The sequence below is a fragment of the Cheilinus undulatus genome, linkage group 2 (assembly GCF_018320785.1).
Source record: "Cheilinus undulatus linkage group 2, ASM1832078v1, whole genome shotgun sequence".
Taxonomy (NCBI): domain Eukaryota; kingdom Metazoa; phylum Chordata; class Actinopteri; order Labriformes; family Labridae; genus Cheilinus; species Cheilinus undulatus.
This window is the reverse complement of record NC_054866.1, coordinates 37,451,752-37,479,257: the sequence shown is the minus strand read 5'-3', so window position 1 is coordinate 37,479,257 and position 27,506 is coordinate 37,451,752. Positions and strand designations below refer to the sequence as shown.

General features: G+C 39.2%; 1 protein-coding gene across 1 annotated transcript; it reads right to left on the bottom strand.

Moving 5' to 3' along the window:
• Positions 1 to 186: 186 nt before the first annotated feature.
• On the bottom strand, positions 187 to 26,974 carry itpkcb (inositol-trisphosphate 3-kinase Cb). The gene is made up of 8 exons (XM_041812648.1): positions 26,841 to 26,974; positions 21,733 to 23,093; positions 7,194 to 7,293; positions 6,892 to 7,105; positions 5,788 to 5,992; positions 5,247 to 5,348; positions 3,538 to 3,609; positions 187 to 3,412 (listed from the first exon to the last, which is right to left on the bottom strand). The coding sequence occupies exons 2-8, from the start codon at positions 22,915 to 22,917 to the stop codon at positions 3,203 to 3,205; spliced, it is 2,088 nt and encodes a 695-aa protein (XP_041668582.1). The 5' UTR covers positions 22,918 to 23,093; positions 26,841 to 26,974; the 3' UTR covers positions 187 to 3,202.
• Positions 26,975 to 27,506: the final 532 nt, after the last annotated feature.

Sequence of the window (27,506 nt, the reverse complement as noted above, 5' to 3'; positions counted from 1 at the left end):
AAAATAGCCAAGGGGAAGAATACTTTTTAAAGGCACTGTCTGCACAAAATGCATTAAATTAATTCAAAATTGATATCACGGAATCTTGATTCACAGCTGACTTGTAAATTTTTTCGGATAAGAAAAACATTTTAGCACCAAAAGATGTGGAGATTTTAAGGGAAAAAAGACACTGAAAACATAAAATGTTATTTCCAGTTTATTGCAATCCATGACCTGGGACTCAATCACTTTTGTTTTGTAACTTAAAATATGCTGCCTTTTACAAATAAGAAATGTGGTTATGATTCCAGTTTTCTTCTTTCTCTCAAGCAGCACCCAGGTTAGCGCCCGATGGTTTTGCAAATACAGAAGATTTATGAGCAAAGAATAATACCTCGTAAACACTTTTAATACTCCTGCTTTCCTCTCCTGGTGTCTTTACTCGCAGAAATGGAAAAAGACTTCCTGAAGTAGAACTTCAGTTTCATGTGATAAGATGTTTAAAGCACTCAGGCAGAAAATGTTCATCTTCTGACTGACTGAGCACCTTCACACCCACACAGCACTGCCTGACAATTATGCAAGTACCTGGAAGACTCAAGACTGATGTGCTCACATTCCTGTAAAGGCATGACAGATATGAAGCACTGGCATGTTATCTAAACATAACAGTGATGGTTCTTTGTAAACTCCACCTTGCATAAACAAATTTGAACCACATATCTTCTTTTTTACTGTAACTAAATGAAGCTTTTTTGTAATCAACTGTATGTTATCCTTTCAATCATAAGACACTTGAGAAAATTCCAGTTTTAAAACCACGTGTAAGCTGTTATGTAATTAAAATCTTATGAAAGCATAACCAGACAGATCAGTTAAATGACATAAATCCAGTTTCCTGTTTCTCTTTTCATCACTGAAAAGCTCCAAAGCAACACTGACCAGAGAGGATTGAGTTATAACAGCAAAATAAATGTATGTTCATTTTCTGAATGATGGCATTTGTAAACCCAATGCTTGACTTAGAGCTGGGCGATATGGCCTAAAATTGATATCCCGATTATATTTTTGCTATAGCCCGATACACGATGTATATCACAATACTTTGGAATGTCCTCTAAGTGGCTGTATGTTTAATTCAGCTCCAAATGACACTAGTTTGGTGATTAAAATAGACTGTTCTATTAGATTTTTAATAAAATTGTATGTAGAAGGTCAAATTTAACACACTATTTTATTTTGAAAAGGACTTCATTCAAACTTTTACTAATAAATCAAACATAGGCTACATAAATCGTGAAATACTCGGTCTTTTATAGTGTATGGACAGTCCTGAAATGTTTTCTGTGTTATTTTTACTATTGCGAATTATAAAATCATTATTTTCTCATTAAGGGTGAAGCAAACCTACACAAAATTCACCAATCCTGCATGCAGCCGATGGCTAAAACCTTGCAGTCTCGTCCACCATTCAGGCTCACAGCTATGATGACATTAGTCCATTATCTGTGCTGATGAAAGCTGGCCCCTTTTCTGACAGGTTCATAACATGGGAGCAACTTTAGAGCTTATTTAAGAAGCTCTCCTGTGTGATCATGGGGGAAAAAAGCTCGTTTGGAGGCACAAACATTTTAACTCTGCGTTGTTGGTGTTTTGAACTGTTAGGCTGAGATAAGGCTCCGGAGTTGTGGAGAAGTGGATCACATTTGTCCGCTGCTTGGCCATCTTCTCTCTGGCATGTACGACACTGGCAGGGAGTTTTTAGCACAATGCTCGTGCTCAAGCAAATCACGTATTCTGGGTTAAGTGTCTTTATGAGATTTTAAAATCCTGGCTTTTTAACAACACTGGGCTCACGTCTTTCGCGGCGTGTTGTGTTACTGCCGCTGTTATCCCAGAGTCATCTTATGGCGTATTTTAACGATTACTGTGTGAGTTCGACCTCTTTCTTTTTAAAGCCGAAACCCTGGCAAATGACAGACCAGCGCTGTTTCTCGTTGTCCATCTCTGAACGCAGCTAACTAGCCACTAACTCACCACTCTGCTTTGTTTACCCATAGTGTTTACCTCCTCTCTCCTCCGCTGATACAAAAATGCGCATATGCGGAGGAGGGTTTTCTGGATGGGAGGGGGAGTAAGCGCTCTGCTGTGAGAGATGCATTCAGGGACAATGGGAGAAGCAAAACTCTAGCAAGAAATGCACGCTGACGGCTCAAAACTTCCACATAATTTATACTCGGAGGTTCGTGATATAGTCATTTTATACATTGTGCATGGCAAAAGCCGCGTTACATCGAGTATACTCGATATATTGCCCAGCTCTAACTCGACTGCTGCTTCCCGTCAAAAGACTCACAGAGGCACTGCTTGTTTTGTTCAATGGCTTTGTGACAATCCATAGTGCAAAACATTTTCCACACAAACATGGCTATAGAGCTGCTTAATGTACAATTAAAGATGGGGAAAAATGCACTGCACTTTCATAAAAATTTAAATTCATAAATACCCAACCAGAAGTTACACTTTGGGATTAAATTAGTTTACACTTTGGTGAACTTTTTGGAAGAAAAAAAAAATAGCAGGAGTCCACTAAAGCGGAATGATCAAACAGCTGTAGGCACAGAAAATTTTACAAACAAGGTAAGGAGGTTAAACAAGGCAAAAAAAAAATTTAAATTAAACTGTATTTACACACCAGGTTAGTCAACACGTGGTCTGACAAGTGTTTTAGTGTTAATGAATAGCTAAACATCAAAAAGTGGTCCTTGAGATAGATAAAACTCCCATTACCAAACGCTCCTCAAGGGCTTTAGTTTCATACCTGCATCGGGGTCTGAGTGCTATGTGCACTTTTCACCAGCAGAGGGCAGGAAAGGAGAGCAGAAGAGAAGAGTAACTTTGAATGTCTGTGCAGGAAAATGTTCCGCTTTCTCTCAAATTAAGCTACCGTCCATGTGACAAAACGTATTAATCCTGCATTTAATTCCACCTCTTTCTGCGTCCACAGAGCATGATGCATGATGTTTGCCTTTGGCTTACTGCACTTTGTTCACCTCTGTCTGAACAACTGGTTAAAGACACTTGGATCATGGCTTAGCTCATGAATAGTCATCATACTAGTGGCAGCTTGGCTCATTCTCCCTCAGTCTTCAGTCTGCTGATACCTCTCTCTCTCCCATCCAGACTAATTTCTCTCTGAAGTCTCCACTGAGGCCCTCACTCAGGGTGTCTGAGGCAGCATGCTGCTGAAGATGTCTATGAGGTTGTCCAGACCCCACAGGTAGCCATCCTCCCTGTTGCCCTCCACCCAGGGCGTCCTGTGGTCCAGCATCTGAGGTGCTGGCAGGGGGACAGTCTTCCCAAAGTCAATCATCCACACTCTGGCTTTCCCCGAGGCATCATGTACAAACAGCAGGGAGCTACCAACAACCTGTGATGGAGAAAACCAGTGAGACAGGCGAGTTTAGGTGTGTGAAAAATTTAATACAGAAGTTAATAAAGGGAAAGACATTTAAAACAGGTTTGTTAAGGAAGCAGTGTGTGACAGTGTTTCACCTCGTGTGACTTGAAGAAGTGTGACTGCTCGAGGACTGATCGGAGCTTCTCCAAACACTGCAGGTACAGTTTCTGAGGAGAGAATAGATGTAAGGCATCAGACTACGAGAAGATAAACAACACCTGAAATCCTTTCTTGGTGCAGTTGTGCATGACTACATTTAAAAACATCTATGCATGATGTAAATATAAATCTACTGCTTAAAAAGAAGGCTTAAAAAGTACAAACTGCTAAGCTGGCCCCAAAAGTCATTCAGGAGCTGTTTTCACACATGCACTCCTCTCAGGACAGCCTACCCCTGAAAATGTCCTAGCCCCTTATTTACACATGTCTCTAACAGCCAAAAGTTTTCCATGCTGGACACAAGGGGGGTTCCTAAGTATGTGAAGCATTTGGAGAAAAGCAACAGTGGATATTCAAGATGGCAAACATAAAAAAAAGAAAAACATGGTTAATGTAGTTTTTTGCTTTTAAATCTAATTTGTCAACATATCGCTGTATTGCTCTTAACTCTTTGCTAACTGCTAGTAAACAACAACTAAAGAAGCAGGTAAAACAAAACCCATGTAGAAGGAAAGGTGAACACAGCAGCAACTAGCAAGAAGAGAAGAGAGATATCGAGATGAGATTCTGCAACCAGTGGCAATCCCATATCTCCACAGTCTAGGACCGAACTCTATCCTCCAAGATGACAACGCTCACCCCCACAGAGTGGGGTTTATCAGAGACTATGTCCAGAATTTGGGAGTAAAGAGGATGGAGTGGCCTGCCAGCAGTCCTGACCTCAACCCCATTGAACCCTTGTGGGATCATCTTGGGTGTGCTGTTTGTGCCAGAGTGACCAACACAACCACACTGGCTCACTTGTGACAAATACTGGTTGAATAATGGGATGTGTGGTGGTCAGCATGAGAACGAGATGCCAGACTGTTGTGGTTGTGTATGGTTCTTCCACACACTACTGAGGCTCCTGTTTGGTAAATGAATAAATTGTTAAATTGCCAATATGTCTTGTTTCTTCAGACTTCAATCATTCAATCTACCAAACAACAACAAACAAGAGTCAATGGCAGCATAAGCTGTTTGGCATTGGCAGAGAAGATTGGGCAAATTTTTCATGGGTGCAACCCACATACTCAGCTCTGCTGCTTATCCCACAAATGCATGTTCCTTACAAATGTGGCACTATTTGAAAGGGAAAAAAACAGGCTTTCCATCTGTATAAAAATTTATCTAATCTTACGTAAGGGCTGGCAGAATAATTTGGTTAAAGTTGAAGTGAAAAATTGTGCTGGTTGCATGCAACATGAACCTAAGCCCTGGAAAATCAGGGGGCATTTTTGGTGGTATTGTGCATGTGTAAAACCACCACAATACCAGCACCTTCAAAGCTCACAAAGCAATGAATTGTATCTTGTCGAAAAAATGCATTTTAATAAAGGGTTGTTTTTTTTTTCAAACCATGTCTTTGTCAAGCCCATTTTCTAGGAAACACTGGTCCCTACTCAGACAAACAGGATCAAAGTGTCTGTGACTGACCTTTTGAGGTGCCAGTAAGTGGATTTTTGTTACCTGCTGAAAGATGCTAAGCTACGCTAATCAGTATCTTGCTGTGTTGTTATACATGTGATCAGTGTCAGTTTAGTCATCTTATTCTGAGCAAGATAATAAGAGAGCATGCTTTAAAAAAAAAGAGCAGTGAACATACCAGAATCTGAGTGTTGCCGCCCACAAAGTCCTCCAAGGCCTGCATCACCTGCTCTTTGTGCTTTGTCTTCTTAAAGTTGGTGTTACATGTCCCATCTGATTTCTGTGAGAAAAAATTAAAACACTGTTTTTTTCTTTCATTTGTATCATTACTCTATGTGAATATTCTGAACAAGATTTCATAATACATCCTTGTGGAAATGAAAACAAATATGAACTAAAATGAACTGCACAGCCACAGACGGCTGCTTGTTCCACTGGAAAATGAAGCCCCAGCAGGCTGCTCACAGTGTGTCATCAGATGTTTCCATTCATGTCTGAGTAACATGCAAATCTACACTTACTGGTCCGACCTGATAACAGGCCCTGGATTTATTTTTGACAGAACAAACAGTCCTCTTAACAGCTACTCATACAGCCTAAACTTTAAAAGAATTTGCTTTCAATTCCACTCAAAACACGTGGAGTCAGTCCAGCCAGCGGACAAATATTTACTCTCATTGTTTGGTTAAACTTTCTGGATCTTCAGCATGAATCCTGACCTTAATGCCTTCGATGCGGAAGCCCAGGGTGGCTGTGGAGCTGAGGGTCTCCCTCCACTGCATGTATCTGGGTTTGAGGACTCCCTGCTGAGCCCTCTCCTGCTCCGTGGGCGCTCCGGGGTCCACTGCCACCATCTTATCATACATGTCCTTCCGTAGACGAGGTCGCTCTCTGGCTTTAATCAGCTCCTCTTCTAAATATGTCCTGAAAAACAATATTTATGTTAATTAAAATAGCTGTAAAATAATAGCTGTTTATTTTTAGTCTTGTGGTTTCATTTTCTATCTTTATTTCTGTCTTGGCAATTTTCATAGGATTGTATTTATTCATTTTTTGGCCTTTTAATTCCTTCATTAGAGTGGAGGACAGAGGATAAAGCAGGAAACAAGGATGAGAGAGTGGGGAATGACTTGCTGATATGGAGCCACAGGTCGGACCTGGACCTAGCTGCCTGTCTACATGGGGCATGACCTCACTGGTAAGCCAAAACATGCCCCAATTTTTATAGTATTTGACTTCATGTACAGAATTGACTTTATTTGCTTCACAGTGCTCATATTTTAAACCTTTAAAGCTCCTGTGAGGAACTTTTGGTTTGTGTCAATTTTGGCGCCCCCTGTGGACAAAGCGGTATGTCTTATCTTCTTGCTGTTGCTGTCCTGTCATGGATAAGTACTGTAGTGTTTGCAACAAAAAAAAATCTCTTTCAATTTAAACAGCCACAGAAAATTAAAAAAAACTTCAGTTTTTTCAACTGATTTGACTCCTACCCCCCAGCAGGGGTTTTAGCTAAAAAATAATGGTCTTGATTGCTCTTTTTAGTTTACAAAACATAGTTGCTTTTAATTTCTGTCTCTTTTAATACCTTCTAAAACCCTCACAAGCTTTAAAGCCACTCACAGGAGCTTTAACACACTCAATATTTATTGCTAATATTATCAACCAGATATGACACAGAGAATGTAGAAACAATGTGAGAAAGGTTAATTTTCAAGGCCCACTAAAAACAACAGATAAGCTCTGATAAAATTGCTGCTGCAGTAAATAACATCTTAAAATTGCGATCTGCACTCACATGTTTTTCACCCTGTGCTCAGTCTTACCTGCTGCCCATCTTGCAGTCCATGATGGAGGGCGAGTCAAAGTCAGCCAGCAGGTCATCCATCAGGTTGTAGTCTTGCTCGTCTTTTTGCACTACACCGTAATAACCAGGCACGTAGGGTCGCAGGGTGTCCTTCATCAGCTTCTGCAAACACTGCTGCTCACACTCACAGTATTTCTTCAACAAGCGTCCATACTCTCCTGCCTGGAAGTTACCTTGGAGTTGGAGAATGAAGGTTACACACTGATGACAAAATATTGCATGTGTGGCAAGGTTGGCATGATTATACATATTTATGCATACCTGCATGGCCAGCTAGCTGCACCCATGGGTAACGCTTTTTGAAGGACACAACGAAGGGGGACCAGTGAACCATGGTCTTCAGTTTCTGCCAGGACTTATTCTGGAAAGTAAAAAAAAAACAACAAAAAAACAAAAAACTGAAAATATGTCATTTGGAGTGTTTTTGAATTTTCCAATCATTCGAGCTGTAATAAATCAATGGTTTCTTTTCTGCTTAAAACCAGCTGATGGCATGATTATTCATTAAAGGAAAACACACCCTGTACTGTGCACAAAGAGACACACACCTCAGTAGACATTGGACAGACCCTCCCCTTTAGCCAAGGCCATGTGCACAACCTACGTGACACAAAGCCCATTCATAAAACATTTACCAGAGCCACCACTGCGCTGTTGTAAAACAGAACCTTACTGTCAGTAACTCTGTGTGTGCATAATGGTTATCTGCATTGGGAAACACCACAGCAAGGACAGTTTGCAGCCGGGGTCTTTGACGCAAGCAGGCTGAGCAGAACATGACATCGATCGATCGTTTAGAACATGAGGGTGGGAAATCAAAACAAATGCACAGTCAGTTTAGGATTAGAGTCTGTGAGTTACAGCAGATTACACAGCAGGAAGGAGAACAATATGACTATTTATTTTGGCTCCTTCTCAAATTCAAGACTTCAAAATCACTCCCTCCATGTAATTTATATGCAAATAATGATTAAACAGACTGGTTTAAACAGAATGTCAGAACAGGCGTAAAAAATGTGTGATAAAAAGCCAGGGCATGAGGCTGTAACAATAATAAAGTTAATCTTTTTATAACTATATAACCTCTGTGAATGACTGTGCTAATGGTGGCCTGGCCTATCTCTGCCATGTTTACATGTCAGCCTATCATCACATGCATTCTTTCCACAGCTGCTCTGTTGAAACTTTGTCACAATAAAACAGTCGAAGTGCAGGAATACACACAGACAGCGGAAGCAGCGTTTAACAGTTATTACTGAGTTTAAGGAGAGCTGTTCTGTAACCCTGAGGGCCCTTCAAATTGCAGATTTAAGACTGGAAAGAGCTTGGATTGTATAAATAGTATTTTTCCTACCAGTTTATTTGGACAAATAAGGGATAAATAGCTGCTTTTATCTTGAGTGAAGCTCCTCTTTTACTGAACAGTGTTGCCTAATGTGGGCTTTTCTATACAAAAATATTAAGAAACATCTCAGCTAGAAAACAGTTCAATACTCCTTTAAACAGCCCTTAAATATGAGGTTACAGTCTTAATGTTCTGGATTTAATAAGAAAAAGGAGGGAAAATTATAACATTTTCCAACAGCTGCTGTTCCTCCGTTGGTTCCTCATGATGAAACTTTGTGCAACAGGTTAGTACTTAGTCAGACAGCTGGTGAACTTCAGGGATTTCAGAGACACACAAGAGGCAGAGAGTAATGAGAGTGAGTACTAGTAGACACCTGCAAGCTGAGCCTCCAATCGCATCAACAGATTAACCCCCAGGTCACCTTTGCAGTCTCAGGACAAAGAACAGTGACGAAACATGTCGACATTGAGTGTATTTCACCAGCATGTGCGACATGGAGGCTGCAATTTCCGAAATGAGATTAATCTATCTTCATCTGTTTCAATGTGTTTCATTAACCAATCATGAAACCAGAAAGCATTAGCTTCTCATGAGCCTTACATGAGAATGGCAGAGACTTAATAGACTCATCTCCCTCTGACGTTAATGGACGATTTGGCCTCCTCTAAGGGTTCTTTCACAATTTAAGTACACTTGGTCCAAACAGAAGAGGGGGCTGTGATACAATGCTGTGTTTCTGTGTTGAATATCTTGTTAAACAAACAAGGAGACATTGATGTTAAGAGTTATAAAGACAGACAGGAAACTAAATAAATAAAAATAAATTCAGACAACTGACAAGTTTATGCAGCACATTCATGCTTCATGCATCAGCAAATTAACTGTCTGTTATGAATAATGACTAACAGGTAGAGACAGGGTAACAAGAGGCATCTTGTGAAGGATAATTTGAGGATTAGTAATGTGTATCTTGCGGTCACCCACTTTTTAATGCACTCAGTGAACTGACAAAGTACACAAAGAAAAACACAAGCACAGCAGTTTTAACCACATTTGACCTATTAATAAGGAAAAATACACGCTGACATATACATGTGTTACCAAATACAGGAGGTTACTGGGCCTTGAGAGTGAACTAAGCCTGAGTTCATTTTGTCCAAAAGAATAGGTTGAGTGCAAAGACTCCCTGTAGGTGAAGTTCCTCAGGCTAATTTGGCTTCTAACTTTTTTTTTAAAGATTTTTTGGGGCTTTTCATGCCTTTAATGAAAGAGAAGGACAATGGATAGAATCGGAAACAGGAACAAAAGAGCTGGGGAGAGACATGCGGGAAAGTGCCTAAGGCTGGATTTGAACCAGGGCCGACTTAAAATCTTGATGTGTTTATGATAGAAAAAGTTAAGATAGGACAGACAAACATCAGATTAACAACAGCCCCCATACCTGTACACCACAAGACAACACGCCATCCTTAGACACTCAGGACAGTGAAACTGTCGCCAGTGTTCAGCCTCTAAACTACTGCTGTAATCTCTTATGAGCCTTTTACAAGTTCATAACGCTAAGGTTGAAAAGAAGGTCCACAATATACACATGCAGCGTGCAGCTATATTTCAGTTTATCTAATAGTTTTATAGGTTACATAATCAGACTTGAAAATTGAGATGAGTACACAAACATTTGTAAGCCTTTCCCAGTGTGTTTGCATTTAGGGTGTACTTTATGTTAGTCAGCTTCATTTCAAGTCTGTGCAAACATTATGTAATTAAGCACTTTGTATTTAATAGGGTAACATGTGACCTTTCGGCCAATTGGACATACAGTATATGGACAAAAGTATTCAGTTGCAGGACCATTTCACGAAAAGGGACTGTGTACATTGTATTCAAATAAATGTACTTTAATAAAATGGAGTTGCCCCTCCTTTTGCAGCTATAACAGCCTCCACTCTTCTTGGAGGGCTTTCCACAAGATTTTGGAGCATTACTGTTGGAATTTCTGCCCATTCTTTCTGTACAGCATTTATGAGATCAGGCACTGATGTTGGACAAGAAGACCTGGCTTGCAATCTTCGTTCCAGTTCCAGGTGCCTGATGGGGTTGAGGTCAGGGCTCTCAAGTTCTTCCCCACCCAACTCATCAAATCATGTCTTTATAGTCCTTGCTTTGTTCACTGGGGTACAGTCATTTTGGAATAGAAAAGGGCCATCCCCAAACTGTTGCTACCAAGTTGAAAGCATAGCATTGTCCAAAATGTTTTGGTATGCTGACACATTAAGACAACCCTTCACTGGAGTAAGCGGCCTAGCCTGAACTCTGAAAAACAGCCCAATACCATTATCCCTCCTCCACCAAACTTCACATTTGGCACAATTCAGTCGGGTGATGTTCTCCCGGCATCTGCCAAACCCAGACTCACCCATCTCACTGCCAAACAGACCTCTCCACTGCTCCACAATCCAGAGTCAGTGTGCTTTACACCACTGCATTGGACGCTTGGCATTGAACTTGGTGCTGTGAGGCTTACAAGGTGATGGAAACGCGTTCCACAAAGTCAGTGGAAGTTCAGAACTCTTCAGCTATGGAATCAGCAAAGAGTTGGCAACTTACACACAAGTGCCATTCATTGACCCCACTCTGTGATTTTATGTGGTCCTCTGCTTCGTGGCTGAGTTGCTGTTGTTCCTAAACACTATCACTTTCTCATAACATCACTTACAGTTGACTGTTATACATTCAGCAAGGATGAAATTTCATTAACTGTCTTATCTCACAGTACCAAGCTTAAAGTCACTGAACTCTTCAGGATGACTCATTTTTTATCTCAAATGTTTGCGAACGGAGACGACATGGCCAGGTGATGGGCTTTATACAACTAAATTCAATAAATAGCTGGTGTCACCAGATAGTTTTGTCCATATTGTCAATACTTTTAAGGAAAACTTCGATGTTGTTCTCTGAAAACAATCTCCTGAAATAGCAGTTTTCTGTCAAACCACACATTTCTGCAGTCAAACCACAATAATGTTGGTTTCTTTTAATCAGTGAAGGGTGACAGACCAGTGGGGTGACAGAGGAAGCCGACACCCAGATCTCCAGCCTCTCTTCTTTCACTGATCGGGCTCTCTCTCTAATTGCTTCGAGCTGACAACTTAATGCTTCCTCTGCTGGGTCAAAAGCATACGGCTGAAATTACCAGCTAATGCTTCTCTGAACATAAAGGAGTTTTTCAAAGATGACAAATGCTGAAAATCTCTCTCTATGTATTTGAAATGCTCTGAACTGTTGTTTCCATTTCAAACTGTACAATCTTTGCCGTCTTCATCCCACACATCTGAGCTTTTTAAAACACTTAGGTCACAGATAGCCTCTCACAGCTAAACCCCCACCAACTCTGCTTTCATAACTCACATACTGTATGCATCACACACAGAATACTTCATCCTTCTTTGTTTCATAAGCTCCCTCTTCATTCCCAAAGCTGTGATGCAAAAGGATGTGCTGTCAGCCTTTCTTTAGACTAGTTATTTTTATTTCCCCCCACTTACAATCAAATGGACGTCCAACCTCTCAGTGCTCGTCTTCATCACTTTATCTCAATCAGACGTCATTTTGTGCTCTCAGTGGCATTCACTTCTACCTTTTTTTAGACTCGTGTCACAACAACATCCTTTTGGAAAGTTTTTCGTCCCCTCTGCTTGAATTTCAGTGATGGGCATGTCTCTTGTGTTTGTAATGATGCATCAACTTAAAATAGCTGACATCACTTTGAAAGTATAATATTTGGTTATTTACCCGTATTTCTAAAAAGTCAACAGAGATCATTACTTAAAGGCACCCAATGAATATAACTGCGTTCATAATAAGAATGTATCTTATTGCTTTAAATTATGTTCAGTTTTTACAGTGATTTTCTATTTTAACTCTCAAACAATGCAGAAAGTTCCCTTTCCTTTTTCATGAGGTTTTGTAGTAACTGTTAAAATAATGCATATTTTGTCCTCAATAAAAGTGGCACCAAGAATTCTTACTGTTCAGCTACCAGAGTCAAAAACAAGACTTAACAAAACATAGCTTGTAGAGCCAATTGGTTACTGACGGGGGCTTTTGAAACCAATCCATGGCAGCTGCCATGGTGAAAACACAGATTCAGAATAACTTCAGATCAACTGGGAAAAAGAGAGAATCAGAGATGACATCGGTCTTAAGCCCCATGACAAACAGCTACACTGTACTGGCTTGCAGTCATACCAGCCATGCCCCTAAACATGCTAACAGGTATCCTTCTTTAAGCCTTCAAACCCTAGGATATTTTTTAACCATTTTGTCCTGCGTGGCGTGAGCCTATTGTCTTAAAAAGCTTGTAAAACATCAACCCTGTGGTTCACAGTCAAGCTCTGAACATCCTTTATTTCACGTCAACCTGGGATTTAGGAATAGAAGTGCTGCAGTACAAATACAAAAGAAAGAACTAATCAGAAATTGAAACTACGATTTTCATGTGTGGTACACAATGAGCAACAATGACCAAGACATTTTTTGTTCTTCCATCTCTTGGGGACTAAAAAGTGAAAAAAAATATTCTGTGACAAAAATCTTCAAAATATTCACATAATTACAAAAAGAAATCCTTCTGCTTTTTTTTTTTAAATTGGCGCTTTTGTGCCATCATGCGAAGCAGTTCCTGTCTGAAGTGACACAGAGGGACATATCACGGGCTCTGTTACTCTCCATTATAAGCTATTCAGGCAGTCTCTTTCATGAGCTGTGCGGTCATAGATGCACAGGTGGACAAAGCATGACGCAGCCATTGAACAGCCTGCCGTTGGTTGTCACAGACCTTCACAAAGCATTGTGGGATACAATATGGTGGTTGGCATGTAAAGCTAGTGGCTAAAATGATTAAAAATTGGCTAAAAATTGATAAAAAGACATCCACTATAATACACACAAGTGTGGATTTAATCCTTAGATACACTGGAAAGGCAACAAATTTCCAGGCTCACTAGAAAAGCTTCTGTAAGGGCTAGGACAGCATGAAGCATCACTGGAATGGCACAACGACTGGCCTCAATGGAAAAAAACGTAAGTGGCTACGATTTATGGATCAAACGTTGGTGAACTTTTAATAACCTGTAAGACAACCTCGGTCTCAGAGGGTTCAACTTAAACAGCTAGTTGGTTATTTATAGTACAGTGTTAGCCCATTAAATTAAAAACATGAACTACAGACATAAATTGTATGGACTAGGCTGTAAATGTGTTGATCTCAGCAATAAAAATCAGAATTTTAACATGGGTGTGTGCAGTACTGTATTGTAGGTCTGTTTGTCCTGCCTAAAACGCTGCAAATTTGTTTGTACATGTGGCCAATATAAGAAATTTTCATATCTACTGATACCAATACCGTTCAGTCAATATTGTTCATCCCAAGTATCGTTAAAGGTTTATATGTTTTAAGCATATTTACAAAGTAACATGTACTCCCTGGTCTTCGACGTAATGTAAGACCCCATGCCAGAAGGATTCAGGATTTTTTAAGTAGACACTTTTTCCTTATATGCTCTGGTTTTCCATAAATGCACACTTATTAAAACACATAAACAACAAAATCAGATGCCAGTTTATATCTGTTGCTAAAATGACTATTATATAAATATATCAAATGTTAGGTGTTTATTGCACTGCTCATGCACCGTTTTCTAGTTGTAGTCATGTGTACCTAATAAATAGGCAGATGAGTGTGTTCTTGCAATAAAAACAACAAAATTCAATGGTGAGACTGTCAACTATGACAGCCTGAAGCATGATGATCCTGCAGGTTGGCTTACTCACTACTTAACCCAGATAAAGAGATCATCACACAGGACTAACTGCATACTGTGTGTCCGACAAACCGTCACATAATGTAACATTAGACTGCCATACCAATCACAACATTTGAATACGCAAAACCTGCCACCAGCATTTGATATAATCTGTCCTCACTGAGTGTGACGTTAGTGAGCAACACTCGAAGCCATGGTGGACTGAATCTAAATCTGTTGTTGATAAATCTGCTGTTCTATTCCTCCTACCTGGCAAACAGAGCAGTAGTGGAGGAGGAGGCAGGCGCTGACACAAGCACACACGGCTCCAGAAACGAAGCGGGAACGCAACCAGCACAAAATACTCCGCACCATCAGCGCAGGGTCTCCACGGGCGAGCACCACCAGTGATGTGTGCCTCCCTGTTGTCCTGAGATCCCTCACAACCATTTATCACCCTCTAACTGAGTCTGCTGTTAGCTCCTTGCTAATGTTCAGCCTTATTCCAGCTCCAGTCGGTCTGTAAACTGAAGCTTGTGTTGCCTGGTAAATAATCCTCCTTGTACTTCTTTTTCACAATGACCCCCTTCTCCTTCTGACAACCCCATTCAAATTTTCTCCTGTTTCAACATCCTGTCACTCCTCCCTTCCTCTCGTAACACTTTCTCAATACCATAATGGTCTTTGCTGTCATGTAGCTTACTTAAAGATGCCATTTTTATCTATTCTGTATCATCTTCCTGTTTGAACTAGCCCTCTTTCCGTTAAATTCTTCCCCTGAATCATACCTAGTCTCCCCCTGAAGGCACAAACCTCCACACAATGATCTGTCTCCTCTCTCTAACCTTTCTTCTGCTCCTCTCTCCCTTTCATCCCCTAATCCCTGCATGGCCAATCCAGAGCCCCACGCTGAGCCAGTCTCCTGCCGGATTCATGACTGACCGGCAAGAGGAGGGGCAAAGGAGGACAACAGAGCTTCCCATACCCTCCTAATGCTCTCTTCCTTTTGTCTTCATGACAAATTCCTCAGTACTGTGTAACTTACAGAGGTGTGTGTGGACACATGTGTAAAGGCAAACCAGAACCTGTCAGACAACTATCATTATCTACAGGAGGGCCGACATGTGCATACACTACTGGGTGTTTTCAGGTACTGTCAAAGCTCCTCTCTCTAAACGACTTTAGAAAACCACATCCCTTTCCCCTAACACAGGTCTAAGAGCAGCTCGACTGTGGTGGGCTGTTGCGTGCAGAAAATATAGGAGCTTTTAAATCTCATTGAAAATTCTTCCTCACAAAGAAACTGGCTGAAAAAAAAAGAATAAAAGTCATCATGGCTGATGGTTTTGAAGATTTTCTGTGAGTCTGAACAGTCTGAGGTTGAAATACTCATTGTGTCTACAGTACATATCACTGCTGGTACAGTTAATCACAATGTTAAAAATCATGATAATTTCATGCATCAATAAAGGAAAACATAAAACCTTTTTTTGCTGATATCTCTCCTTTCAAAGGATTACCTTTCATCCTCTTGTCTTTACTGTAATCAGTGGAATATCAATCAACCAAACTTTATCTACATAGCACCTTTCAAACAAAATCATTTGCAGTTTAAAGTGCTTTACAGGACATTAAAAAGGGATAAACAAAAAGATGAAATAATTCAATAAAATAATTAAAAAGATGGATGATTCAAACACAGACAACAGAGGTGCTAATAGCCTTATGGTTAGGTTGTGCCCCATGTACATACAGCCTATTACTGAACCTATCCACTGTTCTTCTTTCTGTGAATAAAGGCACGAAAATTACCCAAATATATCTAAAAAAAAAAGAAGAAAAAGAAGAAAAAAGCAATTACACAAATAAAACAAAAAGAGACAGAGATAAAAGCCATAAGAATTAAAGAAATTATTATTGAAATAGGAAATATTTAAATTAGTAAAATATAATGAATCTATAATGACAAATCAATAAATAAAATCCCAAATAGTTAAAAGACTATAAAATTGGACAGAGTAGATGATCATAACTAGAGATAGACAAAATCCCCAAAAACCCAAATAAAAAATTTAAATTTGAATAAAATAAGAAAGAGTATAAAACCGAACAATAATTGTTATAATACTAATAATTGTAAAAATTATTACGTACTCCATAAAATGAACAAATAAATTTTAGCTCCATTTAAAAATCTCGATATGCTCAGATCCTCTGTTTTAACATTTCAGAGCTTAATAGCTCCAAATATCAAAAGTTCTGCATCAGGTGTGAAACTAAACAGCATTATCATTATGTTATCTTGATGCACGTTTTTAAAAAATCGTTTTCAATACTTTTAGCTTACTTTTCAGATTTAAAAATTGCTTTGAAAAACAAAACAACAGAGCAATTGATCTCAAAGGTAATTAAAATTTGCTATTGTATTGATATAACATAACTGTATGTGAAAACTAGACACCTCCTGAGAGAATCTTTTCATGGAATAAGAACAAAATTCCTGTTTACAACTTCCTTAACATTGTGTTCTTATCTATTGGGTCATTGTTTAATGCTTTGATTAGTCAGACAGCAAATAATCCTTGATCCATAAAGGAGCAACAGTCTTGCAACATTTACAATTAGTAGTAGTTGTTTTCTCTGACCATTTAACGTCACTGGTGGACTGAATCCAAGTCCATTTACTCAAGTTCAAATAAGAGGATTACTTCAATTTCATGCTGTTTTAAAACTATGTCCCTTTAAAACTGTTCCTCAGCCATGATGATTTGTAATAGCATCAACAATCAAAATCTGGTACCAACATGTTAACGGTACAAAGACATCCAATGCCTACCAACAGGCCTGTCTGCAGAAAAACGAGTGGCTTCCCCCAACAATCCAGCTAATGGCCCCTCCGTAAGTCTTATTTATTCATGTAAATTTATGTGCTTTATCTTTTAAAATGCCCTCTTCTTCATTCAAAAATCATATCTGGGTATTTAGGAAGTGAAAATCACACAATGAGCTGTCTGATCCTGAAGTGACCTGGCTGAAGTGCCAAGGCTACAGGTTGCAAACATCTTTACCTGAGGGTGTTTCTGTGTCCTTGCTGATGTTCACTCAAGCAGTAGTACATTTACAACAAGTTCATTTTATAAATCTTCCAAGGCAACGACGTAAACAATGTCAATAACATAGAAAACAATGACATAATCCTTCAACTCAAAGTGAAAAATAAATTGTGCTTCTCAGCCCTTTAGGGATCACACACATGACCCGGACATAAAATCCATAGTATCCAAGCTAAGCTGCAGCCATGCAGCAACACCCACTGACCATACTGAAAAACTACAATTGTAATACCCCATGAAATACCACAGATTTTAGCCCCTTACAGTAAAGCAGGAATTAATGCCAAACGCTAATTGCGTCAGTGAACCTCAGTCCCTACTGTTGATTGGCTTGTACTTGTGTGACACCTAGCCAATCAGATAGTGTTGTGGTGAGACTGTGAAGAGTGAAACAAACCAGAGGGTAAGACACTTCTCACCCGCTTTTTAATTAATTAATTCTATCAGCAACTGGCAAAAAAGGATATATACACACACAAGCCTAATGACAAGTATTAATAGCCAGGCTGATAACTGGTCAACCCTTAATCTCCAGTCCCTTAGCAGGTCAGGGTAATAATAGTAAATGCAGTTTAAACCCTGAAGTGATAAAGAAAAACCCTCAGATTTTTATTTAGTCCATTAAATACACTTTCAAATGTTATTCAACTTTAACTGCATCTTGAATTCATGATTTCTTGTAAAAGTGTGATAAACATAAAGCAATACAACCTTTGGAGTTTATTATACTTCAAGCTTTGGAAATAATGACTGTATAAATGTGAATCCTGACAGAAAACACATCTTTGGCTGTTGCTCTGCAGCATGAATTTTGTGTGCAAGTGTTGTGGGAGTTTTGTGTGGGACTTTGAATAATTGTTGCCACAGAAAACAAGACTACAATTGTAGATGAAAGAGTCATCACGTGTAGGCTATGTGTTCAAAGTTTCTGTTTTTGTCTGTCTCCACTCTCATTTTCCTCTTATATATCTGTTCCACTGTTTGTCTCACAGGGTTTCAGGGACAAAATATTAAGCTTTTCTGTCTGGCTGTGTAGGGGGAGAAAAAGTGTCTCATAAAGAGGTTTTTCAGTAATAAATATTCAGAATAACATCAGCAGTGTTGGCTGAGAAGACATCTGAAGGAATGCAATGCTAACATTCAAACGTCAGGGACAGAGCAGATACTGTCTGTGTCAGAAACAGAACAAGACGAGGAGTATAAAAAAAGTACCATATAAGGCAAAGACGTCGCTTAGCAACCTGCTCTGCCTTCAGCCCAATTTTCCATGACACACACACTGAACTCTGAATGCAAGACGCAATCGCTGCATTTGTGTGTCTCTGAGTATGCATGTTTGAGCAAGTACCTGCGCGCGTCATGAGTGTACTAATCTCAACTGGTTTGGCTGGGAGTAGACATCATGGCTGCTGCTTTTAAAAGCCAGTAACAAAAAAAAGCACACCCTTGCTTTATGAGTTACGGTACAACGGACAACAGAGCTGTAACTCAACCGAAAGAGGACAAAACATGGTCATTAAAAGCCAGCTCTTATCAGAAACCACAGGGTAGCGTCATCCTGCTTGTTACAACAGCTCAAGTGCAACTCCTCAGGTTGCTCATTTCCGGACTCTTAGTGTAATAGCCTGGAGATCACTCTGTCCACTGACCTGCTGATCGTCATTAATGTAACTTGGAGCCAAAAAAAAAGATGTGTCCTTTGGGGGTATGTGATGAAAAGACTCTCATGACTTCACTCAACAAGAGAGTAAATGCATGATGGGAGTTACTATTCTTTATCGGTATTCATGACACCTTAACTTTGGACATAAATTCACTCTGTGACACCTCAAACCATATCATACCATATCAAAAAATAAAAATACTATCAGAAGAAATCAAATATGGAGAAAAACTGTGGATAGAACTAAACCTCAACCAAATTACCAAAGAATTATGGGAATATTCTGGGCATTTTTGAGTAAAAACCCTTATGTTTCAGCAATTTTCTTTTTTATGTCACTGTAAAATGCAGCAACATGTGCTTCAAACTACTGCCAGACATCACAGTACTCATGAAGATGCCACCTTTGACTCTGGGAAATTAGGCTTTTCCCTTTTTCTTTTCTTTTAACATAATTGGCTGATTAATTTGCAATTATTTTAATCATTTGTCACTCCCCTTAAAGCAAGAATACAAGACTTATAATTGATCATGTGAACCTGTACAACATACAACAGGATGATTATGATGACAAATCCTTGAGGTCAAAAACAGTAGAGAAGCTGACTTTATGAGAAAATGTATGTTTAAGTTTTGTTGAATAATTTTTTTTTTGGTAATGTGACATATTCAAACATTGCTGTGCATATCCAGGCACATGTTAAATATTTCATTAGATTTAATGGCTCACTAATGAACAGCTAAAGGACAACAGTTTAAAGTTATGTAAATCAGATTGTTATTTATGTAAAGGAATAAATCTGTTTATTTCTTTAAGAAAAAAGTTAAATAGCTGTTTTTCCACCTCACAATAACCATGTTTGATGTATCTGAGGGATTAAGAATGTGAGATATAAATCAATGACAGTGCCATCAGGATAAGCAGGAACTCTAAATGGTCAACCATCAAAATAAATTGGATCTTAATCTTGTCCTATTTCCTCTATGTCATGTCTTTCTTTGGAAAAGGGAAATTAAACTGCAGACAGGGGTGGACCATACCCTGTGGAAAATGTCTGGCTCTTGACTGTCAAAAAATATGACTAATATGAGCTCAGCCAGGTTTTTAATTTTGGATAGAAAAACAACTTGCAGTACACATGTCCAGTTTCATGGCCTGGACAGAAAACCTGAACGGACTTACTGGAAGTTAATCTCCAGTGGATGCATCCTGTTTTAACACTTATTCTGGCCAGTCCTAGACAACAGTGCTTCAAAGTCTGCTCACCCGGAGGGAGAAATAACACAACTTCCTATTTGGAAAATTCAAAGTGCCTCACATGTCTGGAGGAGAGGAAAAGCCTGAACCAATGGGGGTGTTAACTAACTCCTGGACTGCTCCTATATCATCTGTAAGAATTGTTTTCTGAGTTGGGGAGGGGGGCAGTAACATGATGACTAATTATTTAAAAATGCCTGCGGACAGAGTCTGAATGGTCCTGCGGCTGAGCTCATCAAAGCCATGTGATCATGAGCCATGAGGGTCCAGGGGAAAAAGGCTGGGTTTGGAGGGATAAAACACTTTCCTCCTTAATGTAATACTGGTTGTATTCCTATATCACAGAAATTAAAGCTTGTAGGCATACATCAAAAAAATGAAACGCTCTTTAATATAGGTATTTAAAGAAGAATATCCACAACATCACTCCAGACATACTCTGTATGATTAACCTCCTGAGCTTTGTTTTCTCCATTTTAACTAATGAGCACTTCAAGGAGAAAAATATGGAGGATATGGAAGTATCAATGAGACATAGGTGATGACAAGGAAGCAACAGCCTTTGTCATCTGACAGCAATTTATGTGGTTGTTGTTGCACAATGTGTATTTTAGTGCATAAGCTGTAAAAAAAAAAATAACATGGAAATCAATGTGTGCTGTCATGCTCCTCTGAGACATCTGATGAGTAATAGCATCTTTGGCAAAAGCTAGAGTAGGATATAGGTGTGTGTGCTTCTGTTTGTACATATAATATTTGTCACAATACCAGATTATTGAACTTCAATATTATTCTAGTAAACTGAAATTACCTGTTTTGACACCACTGAAACATAACTAGAAGTCCTTGGCCCCAAGTACTGGACAATTGGTTGCTTACCAAAAACACAGGCACTAACGTATTTATGCAATTGAGCCAGTCCTCTCTTTCTGTTAAGGCAGCTTTTGGTTTAAATGAAAGGTTTTTAAAGCTTCTGTACTTTGTGATACTAAAGATGATTAAAATAACAAAGACTGTATCATATAAAAAAGACATTGCATCCAAAACCTGTGTTCTTTAAACACAAAGTCCAAGTCCGACGAGACATGTGGCCTATGTGGAAATCTTTGCCTGCTATTCTGCATTATTTCAGGACAAACTACAAAACTGAAACTGTCCCATATGACTGACTGTTACAGCCTTTTTTATCAATGGCTGTCTTTTTATCACCTTCTTTAGCTCTCTAAATTTTCAAACTAACCATGTATCTGCCATGGCTTCCTAAGAGGGAATGTGCCGTGGTTCTCTCTGCTCTTCACTTAAATAAAAATGAGAGCTGTTTTAGTGGGAGGGGTTAAGCACACACTGTTAGTAAAGGAAAAGGGGGTTCACTCTGTTCCCACACACACCTACACCAATAGACCAAACATGGCGTCCATGGAACGCAACACAGTAACCATTGGATTATTTTGTTTTTTATGACTGTAGGAAGCTAAACTTGTAAGTGAAATTGAAACCTGATGAATCACCCAGCTCAAGTCTTACCCTACATTTGGTTCATCAGTCCACGAGTAGATCTTAAATACTGATATATTTCACTGGCCTAAGTCTGTCTCAACCATGAAAAGCACTTACCCCTGTCCCATCATCAGGGCTGCACAGAGACCGGGCAGGAGACAGACTGGGCTCAATATCGCTCCCGGTGTAGTCGTCTTCAGATTCCTCGAACGATGACGCTGAGGACAAGCCGATGGAGGAGGAGTTGGACAGCTTCCTAATTGGTCGCATCAGCGAAGGGGACCCACCACAGCCACTGTCCGAGCAGCAGGGAGACTCATCTTCTGGCTGAGGCTCCAGACATGAGCCGGTGCTGAGCTCTGCCTTGATACCCAGCAGGGCTGGGGTCTCCAGAGGGCGGGTCGGACTGGGATCTCTGGTTATGATAAGTTTTGGTATGGTTCCAGGGAAACTTTGTCCTTCTTCTTGGGGTCCTCGGCTCTTGGTTTCAACCAGACAGTAGTTTATTTGGTCACCGGCTGCTATGGGTGGACATGCAATGGCACTAGTGTCCGTTTTAGTCATTTTGGCCTTAGCGTGCTTGGCTGTTAACAGTCTACTATCCAGAGGTTGATCCGCGTTCTCGGCCCTTAACTGTCCGCGATCCAGAGGTTGATCAGCGGTCAGGCTAGTCCGAGTGTTGGGGTCAGAGGTGAGCAGGCCTGAAGTCTTGCTCCTTCCCGTTAATTCCCTGACTTCACATACAGCATGGTCCCGGTTGTTTCCCCCCGGTGTCAGGTCTTCCATGGCCCTCGCCGGAGGGTGCGAGGCATTGTCCTCTCGTCCGGGTTTCGGCTCCTCACAGCCCGCACCGCTGGCTTCACCGCTCCGCGTTTCCAAACCGGACGCATCAGGCGGGCCAGCAAGTGCCTCTCGGTTCACAGCGTGTTGAGTACCCTTCGTATTATCATCTAGGCCGGATTGTGTCTGAAAACAACCTGGGGATGATCTGTGTTCCCCTACCGCCGAGGTAACCTCGTCCCTCGGCAACTTTCCTACTCTGTGTTCGCAGCGCGTTGCTGGATCTCCGGCTCTGTTTCCGCAACCAAAATCCGCCTCTGTCTGACTGGAGTCTCGCTTTCTCCTTCCCAAACACGACAGCACTTTATTTTTCATCGGATTCCTGTTTGACTGGTCACCCCGTCGCTTTTCTCCGCTCCTAAATCTGTGGATACGGAGTCGCTGGGCCGTCTCCCCTGCTTTCCATTTCGTTCTGACTGGGTTGGTGGTGGTATGCGAAAGATCGGAGCGAGTTTGGCCCATCCCGCATGCCGTAGTAGTAACGCTGAAGCAGACACACCCTCAGTGGTTGATTTTGAAAATATTTGAAATCACTTGGACTCATAGAGTGTACAGTAAGTAATTAGTCATACAATCCATCCATTAAGCCTGGGGAATCTAGTTCATCCACTTCTCTTCCCCACTTTGGTATTACTCATCTGTGGAAACAAAGAAAGAATAAATTAGTTGATGAGCAAATAACGAACAGGATCAAAGCCCTCTACAACAATAGCTCAGTCACACAATACACAAAAGCCTCTTAAATTCAAGGTAACTCAGACTGGAGATGTTATCGATGAAGGTACACAAATACTAGTTCTAGTGAATCCATAAATCAGGGTTTAGTTAAGGTCTAAGTGAAACCAATTCATACATTCATGTTCTTACCCGGAGAACATGAAAGAACACACATGTGACAAAGAGGGAAGTCAATGAACAGAGCAAAACTGCAAGAAATATTCATATGAATAGGAAAATGTGACAAATTGAGTGATTAAATGTTTCTGGAAAACAGCTGAGAGTGGAGAAAGGCTGAGTTTCACACTCAGTTTCTACAGAATAAATCAGTACAATACTGCCTCCCTGTGTCTGGACATGATTAGTCCAAGGAAGCTGCTTGTTTTACCCCAGCTTCCCAGTTTAAACCCAAGCAGCAAATCCACCTATGAGGACATTACATTTTGGCTTGTCTGCAACATAGTAGCAATTTCTGCAACTACAATTTTAGAGATAATTGTACAGAATGCCTTTTCAAGTAATTTGCTTTAAAAGTTGGAAGAATTTGCAATGAAATCTTCAGAAATGTTCGAAGAAATTTAAGTGAATATGGTTGAAAATTTTAAATATTTACATGGAGATTTAGGAGATATTTCTATGAATTTTGAAGAGTTTTATTGAAAGTTTACGGGGAAATGTGCATTGATTTTTTCTTTATTTATTTGCCAATTTCATGGGAATTTGGGAAAGTTATTTGGTTGTTTGGGGGACTTTTAAAACTTTTAGGGATTTCATTAATTTTTTTTGTTAGTATGTTTGAATACTTAAGTGAATATGTTTTGAAAATTTAAAATATTCAGATAGAAATAAAGGTTTTTTTGTTTATGAATTTTGGACAGTTTCACTGAAAGTTTTGGAGAATTTGCTTTCATTTTGTTGTCCATTGTCATGGGAAATTGGGAATTTTGGGGGGCACTTATTTAAAAAATTTCAGCCATTTTTATAGAAATCTGGAAAGGGATTTCAATATTGGGGAATTTAATTTAATTGTGTAAATTTGAAATTTGCTCCTTTATTTGTCACTTTTTGGGAGTTAAACTGTATTTTTTTGGGGGGGGGGGGGGGGTACCTTGAACTTTTAAGGAATTTTCATAGAAATTTCAGGGAAGTTTGTGAGGATGTTTGGAGTCATTCTCTGTCATTTTCATGGAAATTGGCGGAATGTATTTCTAAATTTCAGGGGGAAATTTGCTTGAACATTTTCAAGATTGTCCATGTAATTTTCATTTCAGGAAATGTGTGGGGATGTTTAGAGAAAGTTTCAGCCATCTTCATGGAATTTGGGGGAACATGTTTGTACATTTTTGGGGGGAATATAATAGAACATTTTAGGGGAATTTGTTTCAAAATTTCTTTGAATTGCATGTAATTTTTGGGCAAAATTTTATTGCAATGTCTAAGTTTAATGAAAAATGTTCACTTAAACAATGGGGAATAACTGAATATATTTTGGAGTACTTTTTATGGTATACTTATTATAGAAAAGTTTTTTATTTTTAAGAATTTTGAGATCATTTCTTTGGAATTTTGTGAATTTGTGTGGACTGTGGAATTAAAAATATTCAATAAATCCAGAACTTTTAGTGAAAATGTTGTTCATGGTGGGCAAAAGAAGTCTTTGTAGTCCATCCACATTTGTGGACATAATTTTTTGTAAAAAAAAACCAAAACAAAATACTGTTCTAAGACGAGGCTGAGCTTTTAAACTTTTAGGTCTCACTGATCCTAAATAATAAGAGGGAGAAAATAAAAATGCATTTTAAACTAAAGCTCAGGTGGATATTCAAAAGTACTGTACTCATGCAGACTATAAATACATCAGACTCTGCATATGGCTGTAAACACTGTTGCTCTGATGTGTGTACGAATTTATGCTTTCAGAAAAAACTAAGGCACTTTGATGCAAATATCCATGCAGTTTTCATGCTATGGTTGTTGTCACATTTATGGGTGAAAATTGGGTCTAGGATCACTCTCTTTGTAGATTAATCTTTGTCTTTAAAACATGAATGATTACATTTTACTGGGTTTAAGGGAACAACAAAATACAACTATGTAGAGGAGAGAAGAGCAGATGCCAAGTTCCTTGCTTGATTTGACCCATTTTTCAAAACCACAAGGTGTACAAAGTACAGTTGAAGCTATAATCAGGAACAAGTCTTGGTAAATATCATAAAATTGAATGTGTAATCAAAGTTTTTAAGTGCATTTAAAAGGGATTGATAAATCAAGATTATTACATCAAAAAAATATGTCGAATAAAGCATTCTATTACACAGCTGTTTCAAGTTAACAGGTTTTTTTTACACATTATTGATAATGTACTTGAATGAAGCAATAACAGTACTTTGCACTCTGTTGAAGAGAAATGCAGCTGTGCAGATGCAAAAAACAACAAACAAACAAACAAACAAAAAGTTCTCATAGTGGAATTTCTTAATTTTGTACTGGATTTTCCTTAACTTTACACATGTAGATTTACAAATAGTTTTGATTTTTACATATCCATTTGGGGATTGGTGTTGTTAGTTGTGACACAGATCTATCTATCTATCTATCTATCTATCTATCTATCTATCTATCTATCTATCTATCTATAAAATATGAGCTGCATCTTTAGCTGGATCAATAGCGCTGTGATGTAGGTTATATAAAAATGATAAACAGGTTAATCATTAGTTCCCCTTTTCATATGAAGTCACAAATTCTGTTCATGGTTTAACGCTTACCAACAAAGGTACCTAATACAAACCCCCAAGAGTAAAAAGGCAGGTTCCCTTCTATAAAAGGCATTTCAGATATTTCTTAATTTAGGACAACCTTGAAACATTCCCACTCCTTCAAATTAAAAGACAGGGTGAAGAGCTGGGCTCCTCATCATATTGTGTGACAGCGCTGCAGTCGCTGTGCTGTCAGAGGAATGCTCACAGAAAGGAACTGAGACAGGAAGGATAACAATGGAAAAAACAGCTCATCCCCTTACACACTGCACTTAAAATTCCAGTGCATTTTGTGCAATAAAATCATAAATAATCATATATATGACTCAGGCTGGGGTCAGACTTTTTTTTAAAGACAAGTGGAAAGGCATGTCAACGGTAACACACTTCATGGGAAGATGATCTAGCATAAAACAGATGACTTATGATAGAGTAGTTACTGACACATTGTCATTTATTGTGTCCTTTATTATTTTGCATGATTGTTTTAACACAGGGAATCAGTGTGTGGCAAGAGTGGAAAAAACTACATCATGTCAATGCTTTAATCATAGCATAGGCTTATCTAAGGAGCTGATTTGCATTAAATAAGTTAGTAATGACATATTTTACTGTTAAAAGCTCACATTGTAAAGACATGGTTGGTTCTTTAAATTACCTGTAATTCAACTCGTTATTTCCTAAAATGATAACATTTAGTAAGATTAAAGGCAATACACACACAATCAGATATAGGCCAACATCACTTCCTGAAGCAGACCTTTAACTGATAAAAAAAACAAAAACACTTCCAAGAAATGTTGGTTTCTGTATCATTGAGGTGAAGTAATAAGACTTAGAAACAATAAAACTGCTACGTGTACAGCTCGAGTTAGACATAACATGTAAAAACTTTTATCAATAGCCTACCAGACAGATCCGCAGTTCCTGTCCCCTCTCTGTAGCAGCTGTTCGAAGTGTGACAGTGAAGTGTAGGTTTATTACTCACTGAAGGGTGTGAAGGGAATGTGCTCACGACTTATCGGTTCAGCAGCAGTGTTCATTGCTGCTGTAGTGTGCTGTCAGCATGTGATTAAAGAGAAAGAGGAAGCACTTGTTCAAACAGGGGCAGGACTCTTCTAACGTTATTCCCTCAATACACAGCTAGCACTAGCGCTTTAACTTGCACAAGCTCAACACAGTAGCAACGAAAACACAGTAGTCTTTTTATTTAATCAACAGCTGGAAGTTGATACTTACGTGTTTTCTTTATTCAACACATATAGAGCCATTACATCTGGGCTCTGCATTTGCATTTCACACATCAGAGATTCGTAACGCGCTGCTTTGTCCGACTGTATATGAAGGCAGCAGCGGTGAATTTTGTGTTTGCTGTTCAAGCCCCTGGGACTCCTTCATTGTGCTGAAAAGTTTGTATTATTGGGTGCTGATGTTTCACTGACTTATTTATGCCACCTTAAGTCACCTCATTTTTTTCTGCCCATTGTGCTACTGTTTTTTTTGCCACTTTCAACCAATTTTTTTCAGATTTTGCTGATTTGTTACAATGTCATTTAGCAGAGGTTTTTATCCAAA

What these genes read in the sequence shown, in the direction of transcription:
- itpkcb (XM_041812648.1), bottom strand. Translation starts at nt 22,917, where the DNA reads ATGGGCCAAACTCGCTCCGATCTTTCGCATACCACCACCAACCCAGTC. An exon ending in GACTGCAAGATGGGCAGCAG is followed by an intron (nt 5,993 to 6,891) that starts GTAAGACTGAGC and finishes ATTGTTTTTCAG; the next exon opens with GACATATTTAGAAGAGGAGC. An exon ending in ACTTCTTCAAGTCACACGAG is followed by an intron (nt 3,413 to 3,537) that starts GTGAAACACTGT and finishes TCTCCATCACAG; the next exon opens with GTTGTTGGTAGCTCCCTGCT.